This window comes from Anser brachyrhynchus, assembly GCF_964034855.1.
Source record: "Anser brachyrhynchus genome assembly, chromosome: 1".
In the NCBI taxonomy this organism is placed as follows: domain Eukaryota; kingdom Metazoa; phylum Chordata; class Aves; order Anseriformes; family Anatidae; genus Anser; species Anser brachyrhynchus.
In genome coordinates this window covers 101,083,318-101,096,603 of record NC_137694.1, presented here as the reverse complement: position 1 = coordinate 101,096,603, position 13,286 = coordinate 101,083,318, and the positions used below count along the sequence as shown (strand labels likewise).

The following is a 13,286-nucleotide window of genomic DNA, read 5'->3' as shown; positions in this document are numbered from 1 at the left end:
CTTTTGAGGACTTGAGACCTGTGGGTTCAGGCTCTGAGGGGAAAGTCAGTCTGAGCAGTTACCTCACAGGAGGGTCAAGATGTACCTCATTCTGCGGGATCAACAGTCTGCTGTCCTTCTCGAGGAGGCCAAAGCTGCTTGTCGGGGCGCATTCCAGTCTTTGTGTTCGTGCTTTGGAGAGGCTTGGCAGCCTCAGTGCAGCTCCTGCCTCCCCGTCATGTACCTGGCTGGGTTCTGGCCTTGGATGTGTGCATATAGCGCGGTCACACTCCTGAGAACTGCTGTTGTGTTTGCAGCTCTCATGTTTTCTCCAGGTGGGCTGTAGTATCATTACGCCCTCCCTGCAAAGTAGGAGCGAGGCAGATCTGTAATTTAACTGAGACAAATTCAAGGAAAACCCATGGCACCAATGAGAACAGGAACTAGAATGTCATTCACCTGGTCTGCATGTTCTCCGTGGAGGTGGTGTGGGACACAGCATTACTAGGGGTGGTGTGGGATCCAGGAGAGCATCTGTCTCTCCAAGGAAAGGTTTGAGGGCCCTATCAGCATCTGTAGGAGCAAGAGGTGCAAGCTCACAGGTATCTGTCCCAAACTTAAGAAAGAGCAGCATCAAGGGATATATTTCAGCAGATATGCTGGATTTGGCTTGCACGGTCTTGGCAATGCTCTGATTTTAGGAGAGCTTGTTCCGTTTTCCCCAGGGGAGGGAGGATGTATCTCCTGGGTTTGTATGCGTGCTGCCGACCCGTAGCTGGGGAAACAGCTTCTTTGAGGAGGAGGAAGAGGCAATTTCTTGTAAGGGCAACTGCTAATGTGCTGATTGCTGTCTGCCACTTGCCTGGGTGAATCAGATGCTCTGGGTACCTTCCTGAACAAAACTCATTTGTGCCAGTGACACTGGGAACGCTGCTGCCCCGGGAGTAACCTCAGCCACAGGTGCGTGTTGCTAGGGTCTGGTAACACTGCCTGGGGAGCTGGGGTGGGGACAAAGGTCTGACTGTTGGTCACTGGGGAGAGGAATGCTGCTCTAGTGTCAACAGTGGGGACTGGTTCTTGCTTTCTGGATGATAATAGCTGGGTTGTAAAAAGTAGAAATCTGTGCTGTCTGTTTGCTTGCTCAGACCTAGAAGACTGATCTGTTGTTCTTCCCTCTTACAAAGCCAGTTTTGGAACCTCTTCCTCCCAGCAAAGGAGACAGATAGCCTTATGCAAATGTTGTTTATAGCTGTCCATTAATCATCCAGAATGGGCTGTCAAACAGGGAAAGGTTAGGCAGTTTAAATCTCCAAGTTAGGCAATTTAAGACGCCAAGCTGCTGACTCTGAAATTTCAAAGTGAAAGTTTAATTTGAGGCAATCTTTAATGGAACAAACTGTAACCCATTCTTGTCCTCGCTATGTGCTCAGTACCGGAAGATGTTGTAAAAACAAATGTGTCGTTTTCTGTCTATTTCTTGCCCTACCACCCCTGCATATGTGTTGGTTTTAATTGGAACTTCCCAGCTGTGTTACAGAGCGAACACATAAGCACAGCACTGCCTTCTAGGCACAAAAGTTCTGTCTAAAATACCACGGTCCGCTCAAACAGAGAGGAGCGTGGAACTGAGGAATGCGTTTTCATGTTATGCATCTCTTACACACCCTGTCGCTGACATTTTCCAAGAAGCTGTTTATGAGAATTACACCAGTGAACACAAAACCTTCAGAGAACTGCAGTCAACTTGGTGTGAGCTCCATGTTTAACGTGGGAGAGCAGCGTATGTACAGCCTGGGCGGCTAGTCCTGCCAGGGCGAGGGCCTTGTTTCAATCTTTTTGTGTAGACTTGAAGGCTCAGTTAGTCTCAGGGATTATAAAGTATCTATCGACCAGCTACCTCTCTGTGCTTTGGCAAAGATGGCTGTGTGTCGTGGTAGCCTGAAATTGTGTTCACAGCAGGCAGACAATGCCCATAGTCACTTTGGGGGGTTAGATGCAAGTGTCCTCCCATTACTTGCAAGCAGACCGTGCCCGGTATTCTTTACTCAAAATATTTTGCCAATCATGCGTGTGCTGCTGATCTATCTGTAGGATTCTAACACTGATCCCCAACAGCCAGCCCCAGGAATGGCTTCCAGTTCTTCTTTGGTAATCAGCCTTGGGCAGTTGGTGGATTAGGAGGTGTAGTTGGTCTGCTGGGCTGCATGATGTTATTTCTGACCGGCTGATCATCAAGCAAAGACATTTTCAAGACAGACGTGTGCTGTGCTGACAGAACTGTGCTAGTAAAGGTGCATGTTTTTCGCAGGACAAATGCCCTTGCTGATAAAAAAGCCTTGCTTATATTTAAAAAAAGAAAGTGATGAGCGTGAGGAGAAGCTTTCAGAGGCAAGAGGACGACTTAGTCTCCAGGTAGGGAAAACATGGGAGGGTAGCTGATCCTACTGTGGTAATTCTCCTTCCTCAGAGGAGGCAATGCACACTGCTGACACAACTGCGCTGACAGCTCCATGCACGAGTGTCTAGTTTGTTCCCAGAAGATCACAGGAACAGTGCAGAAGCTGGCCCAGCAGGGCTTCTTGGCCTTCCCAAGGCAGAAAGTGGTCCACAAGAGCGCTCTGACCACATCAAGGCAGACCCTTGCAGCAGCACACCGGCAGCATAGGTGGCCTCACTTATTTCCAGCCCAGGGTGGCTCACCACCTCCCTGTTTTGAGATGAGGGTTTGCTCTGGCCGCTGCTGCTTCCACCTTCCCTTCAAGGTGAGGTGAGGCCAGGCACAGGCAGAGCTGATAAGGCAGCGCCAGGCTCTCCTTCCAGCCCCCAGGGTGGGTCCGCTGGTGCATCCGTCTGCAGTGCCTCTCAGGCACCTCCTGACACCATCATTACTGATGTGGGAGCACGAGGCTAGAATGGTCTCCAACATTTTTGGCCAAATCCCAAGGATAGCCTTCATATTTTTCAGCCTGCTGTCCGCCTTCACCTCTCTTGAACATTTCATCAAGTTTTGCTGCTTGTCAGCCTCCTACAACTCCATCTTCTCCTGGTTCTTCTCCTTCACAGGTACTTTCTTCAGCTTTCCAGTGATGCTGAAATAAGGCATGAACTTGCTGTGAGGGAACTCTTCTGGAACAATCATTACTTCTGCACAAATACATGAGTTGTACCACGAAGGGCATGTCTGGTTCTTACGCCCATGCCTCCCACAGACCACTGAATGTCTTCTTGCCCTTCCCCCCCTCCTTTATTATTATTATTATTTCCTGACCCACTTTCAGCCCTTCCTGCCCACACTGTTCCCTCATGCGGGCAAGAGGCAGCGTGTGATGTGGCCAGCTCTGGGGCACCAGCTGGTGGGCCCAGCGAAACCAGTAACTCTTTGTGCCTGCTGCAGCCTTCCCCTCAGCCAAGGAAGCCGATGTCTGTCTTCTCCAGACACTCACCAGCTTTCAGACCATGTGGGACCAGATCCTGCTGTCGTGTCTGGTGGGATATCACTAATAAATCCAGAAGTGGTAAGAGCTGGGCAGACTGTGTTATCACAGATCCTTATTTTTTTATGTCAGATATCCTTAATAGCTCATTTTTAACCTTACAAACGTATGGAGAGGGGTAGTCTCCAGCTTGAGAGCTACTCTGTAATTAACATGATGTTACCCTGGGTGAATGGGACTTGCCCTGGTCCTGCTAGCGCTGTCTGTGCCTGAGACAGACCTGTTTTTCCAAAGTGGAAGTAACCTGATCGTTGCCCCAGAGTTAACCACTGCTGAAAGGGGACGCCTGGTTTGCGCAGTGCACCAAAGGCAGCTGTAAATCAGGTGTCACTGAGGGCAACAGGATGTTTCTTAAGGTTTATTTCCCACCAGATGAGATGGCCTAGAGCTATTCTTAGCTTTTAGTAATGCCTTGCTAATTTACAACAAGTTTGGTAATCAGTGAAATGCTACAAAATAAATCAGACTAAAAAGTGTTATTCCTTGCCAAAGCAGAGAGGAAGTGAAAACTGTATAAAGTCTGCATTTTAAGTTTAAACTATTGCAAAAATCAAGGGGCGTAAGTGATTCCGAGATGTCCCTTCCTCAGTTCCATTCAGAGGCTGTACGATGAAGGACAAGCTTTCAGTAGCAGCCCATATTGGAGCATTAGGAAATATTGGGATATACAATTGGGTGGTCGCTGTGCCCCTCAGGGCATCTTAAGCTCTCCTGAAATTTTCTTAGCCTTTGCAGCTTGTTTGGTCACTGATGAGTGTTGATAATAAGCTGCATCTTTATCTGAACCTCTAATGTTTTTTTTTGGTGTTGGTGGTGATTGTTTTGTTGTTGGTGGTGGTTTTTTTTGGTTAGGCTGGGTATAGTGCTTGACTGTTCCCAGTTCCTCCAGACATCATCATTTTTGCATGGGAAAGCTGCTAGCTCCCACTAACCATCCAAACTCACTGGAGGTGTCAAAGGACTATCAAAAATTCCCCTTTCACCATCTTTCATGGAAAGCAGTCCACACATAGATGACAGAATATGCAGGTTCCCTTTTGGGAAACCAAACAGTGGTTCAAGCTGCTGTCCCTTCTTTTCTCTTTGCAGTCTCTTTGTCCTTATCCCCAAGAGTTATTCAGCCTAATCCCAGCCTCAAGTGAGACCAGACACCGAGGGAAAGGCTTGGAGAGTCTGCTCCAGTTTCTTTCCTTTGCATCTTCTCATGTCCACCATAATGACAGCTCTGAGAGCGGCAGGAGCTGGGCTCAGGGAAGAGAAGCAGTTTGGTCTGGGGGAGTTCAGAAGAAAACAGCAGTCAGAAAAGGGGCTGTTGCCACACTGCTGTGGTTCTTCTGAGCTCAGAGGAACCTCTTAGCACAGCACAGAGAGGCAGGAGAAGCTGCACGTTACAAATGAGGCCAGGAAGGGGACCCACAGATGGGACCTGTATGCCCAGTGCCAACAGCGTGACTGGAGATTTTAGCTGGGAGACCTGAGCTAGTCCTGGATATAATGCAACCCACCAGTGATGGGTCAGCTGTGGATCTGCATGGGAGACTGCTACGCTCTGACCTCAGGATCATTCAGCTACCATATCATGAACTGCGTTATATTATATTTTAAATCAAATTAAATGTTTCTTTAATGGATGGTGTAGGAGGTCTCCCCTGTTCCCCAGTGACTTAACCAGTCAAAGGCATGGCGGGGGGAGCTGAGATGCTCCATGCTTCCTCATTCCTGAGAGTTCACTGTTTGCTCTCACCACCCCTTAGCTGAGTTCAGTTATTTAAGCAGGACAGCCTGGGAGAATGCATCATGCAAAGGACAGGAGCTGTGCTGAACACTGCGTGGGTCCTTCAGGCACCTGGAATTTGGCTTGTCTTCGTAGGTGCAGCGACCATGGCATCCCAAGGCCAGGTCATATTCTGGAGGTATGGTATTATCTGCGTCTGCTTCGGGACAGAGAGGGGGGAGGGAACTGCATTTTCCAGACTCCCTGACTGCATCACTCTGCTGCCAGGAGCTTTCAAGAGTACATTTCTTTGCAGCTTGACTCTATACTGCTACTTAAATACCAGAACAGCTTCTTTTACACAATCAGTAAGGCCATGCAGCTGTCAGACACTCATGCACGGGTCACTGACTGCAGCCAGGATGGAGATGTGTATCCTAGAGTCTCTGCATAGGTGGATTATACCATCTGGGATTTTAATGCCGTTATAGGTTGGGGCATCGATGGCTTGAGAAAGATCTGTGTGCCTGCTCTCTTAGCTTGGGGTTGGCCCTCAGACAGTTGCTTAGGTCTCCATCACAGCAGCATGCTGGGAGCAGGACGGTGTGTGTGTGAGTGGACGTGACCTCTCAGGCATGAGCTGTGCTCTGGCTTTGTCACATCGGGCAGCAAGGAAGAGCTGAATAGTAATATTGTATGGACCTTTTCACCAATGAAAGTGCACTCATTATATGCCATAATGTAATCATAATCATAATGTAATGTGGTGTAAATATCCACTGGGCATCTTATTTCTCAAGTGACTGGAGTGCATGTAGCAATCAGGCCTGCTACTCTCCAGAGACAGACAGCCCAGCTGGCTCTTGTCAGGGAAATGCAATGACCGATGGGTGTGAAAAAATGAGTGCCTGCCTCTTGCTGCTCTCAGAGCAATCCTCCAGCCCTGCCAGTGTCCCTTTCTGCCCTGGCAGCTGCGTGCGGAAGGCCACTGCAAGCAGCTGGCTCCTTCGAGGCCATTGCCTCCTCGGGCTCATCCTGAATTGCAGAAATGGCCCAGGGAAGGAGGAGACTTTCTGGAAGCTTCAGAGGAGCAGTGGGAGGTTGTTGTTGATTTCAGTGAAAAAAAAAAAAGAACTGGAAGAAAAAATATCACAAAATAAAAATGATGTGCTGAGAAAGGTAGAGCGCCACAATCATTAACTGCTCATGGGAACCCCAGATCCCATCCTTTTTGGCTACCCCTCTTCCTCACTGCACTGCTCGTGCTGGGAGGGTGAGGGTGGGCAGCAATGTTCCCCTAGGCTCAAGCAGCTTGCGGAGCAGACAGCAGCCTGCTGCTCGCATGGGACCCCAGTTTGATATTTGACCCTGTCTGCCTGCTCTCAGGGAAGGCAGCAGCTGGCAATCAGTCCTGGGTGCTCGACCACCCGAAGCCCAAGAGCTGCAGTCCCCTGGTTATAAAAACAGCCTGGTGGAAACCAGGAGCAGGTGTGAGCCCATCTTCCCCTTCTCCCATCCCTGCTGCTTCATGCAGGAGGGACTTGCCCACATGGTGCAATTCCCTAGAGCTCCTTATCAGTCCTGCAATCATGGCGTCTGCGGAGAGTCAGGCAAGATTTCATAAGCAACTGATGCAGGCCCATGGTAAGTGAGGGAGGAGCAGTGCAGTCTTACGAACACCACAGGCTCTCTTGCAGGAAGCTGCCAGATGTGCTGGGAAAATTACGTTCGCCTCCCTAGACTCTGATGCAAAAGCCACTTCTCCCTCTGTGCATGGGGCATCCCAAATTCAGGCAGCTCACAGTTTCCAGACCACCTTGCTGCAGCTCTGCAGGTGTGGCCAGGTGTGAGGGAGGTGGGCTGCATGGTAATGTTGTCCTTTTTTTCCCCAAATAGCCTGACCATGGTCATTATCGTCCTGGCTGCAGTGATCGCCCTGATCATCGGGTTTGGTGTCTCAGGTATGAGGCTGCTCAGACTTCTTGCTGGTGCCAGGGGGGTGATGAAATCCTGCCCTGGCATCTGTAACCTCCATCCTGAGCATGGGCTGAGGTGTGGCACCGTGTGGAAGTGCCAACTACCAACCTTTAATTAAGGCTTGATTTATAGCAATTGCGTGCAAGATGATTGAATGAAGATTACATGCGTGACTTCAGTTCTGACATTTCTTGGCTAAGTATCTCTCCATGGCATTAAACCACATCCTGGCTCTTGCGTAGCCCTCCTAAAGTACAGAAAAAGGGAAAATCTACAACACATCTATCATTGAAGAAGCCACCTGCAAAGCATTGCTGGTCACACTTGAACCCAGCCTTGACAGTGCTGTGGTGCTAACGCAGGTATTGTCCTCTCCAAGAGGCTATGCTGTGCTCCTACGAGCCTGTGAGCTCTTGAATGGTTTAAATAATGCCGAGATTTATGCGCACAGGCTGAAGAACAGTGCTTGGCACTCACAGCTTGGTGAGGAAATCTCTTTGGCTCTGAATTTCCGAGAAAACATGTCACAGTCACGCATGAGCCCTGTCTGCTTCGGGGCAGCTCTGATTTTGCCCCAGGAAGTGAATTCTTGACCTGTGCTTTCACAGCGGAGTTACAGACATTTTTTTTTCTGTTGTGTTTTTGTTATCTTGGGTTCTGGTGTGCAGGCGACTGAAACATCCACCTCCATCTGCTGCTCCATGGGAAGCCAGCTGACAAAAGGGGTGGGTAAGCGTGGAGCAGCCTGAGCTGCTGGAGCTTTGGTGCTGAGTTAGCTGGAATTGTCCCGGGGCTTGGAGCCCCAAACCTGAACACACAGAAAGATCTGAAGATACTGTGCTCCTTCTCCCAGATGGGGGGAATGAGGGCTGTACTGGGAAGTGGCTTCCAGGATGGGGCATGTTGCCCCAGTCACTTGGAGGTGACAAAAAAGCCTTGCTGGGTGTCCTTGGCACGTGCTGGGTGAGGATACGTGGGGACAGGCTGCATGGGAAAGAGGAGACGGCTCAGGGCAGGAGCTGACTCTCAGGATTGCTGGTTAGGATTCAGCTTGAAGAACAATCTGTGTCCCCAGGGAAGGGAAATGCTGATTTCTTTTACACAGATGAAAATGGTTGTGGTTCCAGTAAAGGTGAAAGAGCAACCTTTTATTTCCCTGCCAACATTATGCCTTGCAATCAGCTTTATATTAAACAAAGTCAGATTACAACTAAGAAAAAGTATGAAAAATATGTTCTGGCACAAAAATCCCATATACATCTGAGTGAGTGAGAAAAGACCATGCTAATTCTTCTGACTGGTTCCTACAACGAGATATGGGAAGTGACTTTTTGAAGCAGACTGACTGCTACAGAAGCGCTCCCGTGCACTGTCTCGGTCAGTCATTCCTGGGGGTCGCCATCTTGTAGGCACACCAGCATACCGATGAGGTGCCCTCACGAAGTGCCAGGGCCCCATCACGTCTGGATGGAGCTGATGTCCATCCGTGGGGTGGCCTGGCCTCTCTCCACTCTCCCTTTCCTCACACCACTCTGCTTTCTCCTCACAGGAAAGCGCTCCATCAGCGTCACTGCCTTGACGTCCCCTGGGAACCTCGGCCAGAGCGGCCTCTTGGGCTGCACCTTCGAGCCCGACATCAGGATGGGCAGCATAGCAATTCGGTGGGCAAAGGCTGGAGTGGCCGGGCTGGTTCACGAGTTTAGAGGGGGGAAGGACCACCTGCAAGAGCAAGACGTGGAATTTCAGGGCCGTACGGCGGTGTTTGCGGACCAGGTGATTGGTGGAAATGCTTCCCTGGAGCTGAGAGACGTGAAGCTCTCCGACGCCGGTACCTACAGGTGCTCCGTCACCACGTCCCGAGGGAGCGGGGTGGCGGAGCTGCAGTACCAGACGGGAGGTGAGGAAATGCTGCCCAGAGATACAGAAAAGAAACTCCTGCTGTGAAACGTAGGCTGGCGCTGCCAGGTCTGGCCACTAGAGCAGGTTGCCAGAAGAGGTTGTGGAGTCTCCCTCCTGGAGATCTTCAAAAGCCACCTGGATGTGGCCCTGGACAACCTACTCCAGGTGGCCCTGCTTGAGCAGGTTGTTGGGCCAGATGGCCTCCGGAGGTCCCTGCCAACCTCATCCATGCTGTGGTTGTGTGACCTACCTGAGGTTACTCAGGTGCTGGAGCTGGTGTGAGCAGTCACCACCATGGGGCCCTTCACACCTGGGTAGGACGGGTCTGATGGTGGTCATGAGGATCTTCTCCCTGAGAGGCTGGTTTCACCAAACCTTGCCAAAGGAATTGCACATGTCTTAAAGGGGGGGAAAATCCCAGCTGAAAACTGCTTGTGAGGTTTGGAAACGTTAGTTTTGTGAAATGCCAAATTCGATTGTGTGGCTTTACCGTATCCGTCATCCCATGGCGTGACAGAAGCTGAAAGCTGACACTATTTTTTCCTACCTCTATGAAGTCCCAAAGGGCAGGAAGTGCTGCATGGCTTTGTTAAGTTTTTTTGATCATGCCCCAAACTTCTGAGTGTTCAGAGCAGGAAAAATAATTACATGTGAGAGAATAATATTTTTTTTTCTTTCCTTTTCCAGGGGTGTTAATGGCCTTACTCTCTCTTTCCACATCCTTGTTTCAGAGAAAGGAGATTATTTTAGCACTTTTAGGCATTTGCTTTTTTTTTTTTTCCTTACATTTACCACACGTAGCCTACTAGCTACTTAACTGACTGCAAAGAGCCTCTATTTTTAGAATGGGCATTGCTAAATGATTTTCCAAAGATCCAGATTTCATCTCTGTTAAAGACAAAAGTTAACCTTTTCTTTCTAGACTTAAGATATATCTCCAGCCAGAACTGCTGCATAGTAAAAATTCTAGCATATTCAGAATCTTTTCCTGGTTTTATAATTTATATATATATATTTTAAAAAACGACTCTCAAAGCAACAAACTGCCCATATCATAGTTATCTGAAGTATTACATATTTGCTAGATTGAACCAAACTTAAAAGGTGCACTGATACATCTGAATTTTCACTTATGGGTGTTTAATTCTTCTAACACCTCTGGTCTTGGTCATCCCATTCCCTGCTGGCACAAAACAACGTGCTTCCACTAAGCTCAGCAGTTTCACCTGTTTTTTGTTGTCTCTGGTTCTTTCTTATTAATTTGTGATGAGTTACACCAACTACATGATGCAGACAACATGAGTCTGTACAGGTGTTTCTCTAGCTGGCTTTTGCTGGCACCCCTGTGGTCCTAGCACACACCTTGAGCTCAGGGCTTAGCAGAGGAAAGTTGGTCCATGGCTTTTCCATGGCATCTTGTAGTTGCACAGATTGAAGAGCAGCTTGTATCTACCCTTCCTTGAAACCACGTGAATCTGCCTGCTTTTGTGTTGGTTGATTCCGTGTTCAAGGTAATCCACAGAAAGGCATTACAGATAACACATGAAATGCTGTATTAGTGTTTTATTTCTGTTGAAAGGGGTGAACTCTGCTCTCCTAAAAAGCTGTCATTTCTCCTACCATAAGTGCACATGGGAAATACAGTGAACATAAAGAGGTGTGGTTTTTTTAGGAGACAAAGGCTAACACGAACGCAACTGAGTCTGCAGTAGCTTTAAATGCTTTGTTCAACCCAGGAAGTTGACTTGGTCCAAGTCCTACATCCCAGGCCACACCTTCACCTGCCCCAAGCCCCAGCAGATTCAGGTGGTGCTGCCCTTGACTGCAGCCCCATTTAGTGTGAGAGCTACAGCACAAGGCTGTAGGTGTTGGTCAGGTGTTGTTATCAAGCTTGTAAGCAGTAAGCAGAATTAAAAATACTGAAGCTGTGCCATAACCTCAGATCTTGTCAAAATGGTGTGCCTTGCCCCCGGTGTCTTTATTCCTCTACATTCATCCCCTTGCAGCCCAGCCTGTACAGCCCACGTTTTGTGTGGCTACATGCAGTGCTGAGACACTGAGCAGTAGTGCCCTAGAAATACCTGTAACTGCCAGGCAGGCGCAGCTGGGCATTTTGTGCCCAGTTCCTAGATATTTGCCTTCTTCTGACTCTCTCCCTGCTTTCCCTCCCCAAGCCTTCAGCACCCCCCAGGTCCAGGTGGAGAACAGCAGCAGCGGGGACACGCTGCAGTGCGAAGCACCGCGGTGGTTCCCTCGACCCACCGTGCACTGGACAGCCTACAGCGACACAGGGAAGTGCCTGCCTCGGGTTGCCAACACCAGCTACGAGCTGAACTCCGAAAACATCACCCTGAAGGTGGTCTCCCTGCTGCATAACATTACTGCTAACGCCACCTACACCTGTGTGATTGAAAACAGCATTGCCAAGGCCACGGGCGACATCAAGGTGACAGGTAGGGTTTAACACCACCCAGAGGGGGGAGAAGCCTGCATCCGTGCGTGCCGGGGGGCTCCTGCAGCACTGCCTCCCCTGTGTTGGTGAGAGATTTCTGTAAAGGAAGGGAAAGCAGGGGACCACTGCTTGCTTTCCACTGCTGGATCCCAAATAGCAAAATGTGATCTGGTGGATTGGTCAATGTTCCCTTATCTAAATAGGCAGATGCCCGAACCTGTCAGATGTGTCTGTAGATTGCATTAAATCTGCCACTAAATCCAGGCACGTCTCTCTCTGGGGTAATGGAACCAGCCTGTGTTTGGTCCTGCTATGTCAGGCCTTCTCCATGGTAACAATCACTCCCTTGGCACGGGGACAGAACGGGCAGGGAACAGGAAGGAAGGATGGACACACTTCATAGGAATGCATTCCTTCGTATCTTAACAAAAGCCAAACAACCCCCCTCAGCTTTTGACATTTTCTTCAGCCAATTCAGTTTAGATCACTTTTTTTGTGACACACCAGGAGGCCGTTAGTTGGTACTAGTGACAATTTCTCTGACTGCAGCCCACTCCCTCTATTTAAAAGTCCTTATTTGCAGGAAAGCAAACTTACAAAAAAAGGCTTAGCTGGAATTTGTGGCGTTCTACCATTTGCAGTCATAGCTGAAGTGCTAATAGTAGCATGACCTAGGATTTAGCAAATGAACTAGATCTTTTCAAACTAGTTCAGGCATGTCTGCACCACACTGGTATCACTAGACTAATAGGTCTTCATTTTTCCTGGTGTTAGACTCATTTGTTAGTTTGGATCCTACAAGGAAAAAAAATAAAATATCAGTGCTTCTCTAGAAACACTGGGATAGACTTCACAATCCTATCTGATTGCCTTAACAATTAACTACTGCCACCTCCACACGTATATTAAAGGAAGTAAGTAGTCACTTAGGTAAAATACCTATGCTTTAACAGCAGTGCATTTACAGAACAGAATCTGATCCATAAACTTTGTGCAAGACCTGGGATCCTAGACCTCGGTTTGAAAGGGAATGTGGCTGGGTTTAAGGATGTTATTCAATTATTTGTCATCTACACCATCCTAAATCTTCAGCCTCTTATTTTAAGGCAAACCTGTGTAGGCAACACTTAACCAAGAGCATGGATAAGATTCGTAGTACCACTCAATAATAAGACTGTCAGACACTTACTACTGGCAATGTTATATTGCATACATGACTAAAACATTTGGATCTATATTTCCAAGCTAAGTTTAATCTGTGCTCTGTACTGATCTAATCAGTCAGATGTCTCAGTCATTCGGAAGATAAATAAGTTAAATATAGGAACACTGTACTGGAGGGAACCCTTTGGATACTTGACTTCAGCTTTGCTATCTCAGGCACATACATCACAGAATACTAAAAAAATTTAAAATTTATTTTCTCGTCCTCTCCCCCACTAACTGGAAAACCATTGAGAATCTTGCTGCTGTAAAACTGGTATTTACAATCAGTTTGTATTATCATAGGATATCCTGAGTTGGAAGGGACCCACAAGGATCATCAAGTCCAACTGTTGGCTCCACACAGGACCACCCAAAATCAAACCGTATGTCTGAGAGTGTTGTGCAAATGCTCCTTGAGCTTGGATATCTTTCCCTATTGTACATGGAAAGGGTCATACCTTCTGCAGCAAGTTCCAGCAAAAGAGGCAGGGTCTGTCAGTATTCAGAAAAATTAGGAGGAAGAAATACACTCATTTTGCTTTTCTTCTGTGTTCTTGTTCTGGTA

At 48.3% G+C, this 13,286-nt stretch overlaps 1 protein-coding gene across 7 annotated transcripts in view; it reads left to right on the top strand.

Moving 5' to 3' along the window:
* Positions 1–80: 80 nt before the first annotated feature.
* VTCN1 (V-set domain containing T cell activation inhibitor 1) overlaps positions 81–13,286 on the top strand; it is a 17,554-nt gene continuing 4,348 nt past the window's right edge. For 5 of the 7 annotated variants that reach the window (XM_080576831.1, XM_080576830.1, XM_080576833.1 and 2 more), the window contains exons 1-4: positions 4,039–5,386; positions 7,084–7,148; positions 8,714–9,061; positions 11,238–11,516. In XM_080576831.1, the coding sequence (XP_080432957.1) occupies positions 5,271–5,386; positions 7,084–7,148; positions 8,714–9,061; positions 11,238–11,516 (808 nt within the window). In that variant the 5' untranslated portion in view covers positions 4,039–5,270. Of the gene's footprint in view, positions 940–4,038; positions 5,387–6,076; positions 6,832–7,083; positions 7,149–8,713; positions 9,062–11,237; positions 11,517–13,286 lie in introns of those variants that run through there. The other 2 variants (XM_080576834.1, XM_080576835.1) reach the window with 2 other exon arrangements.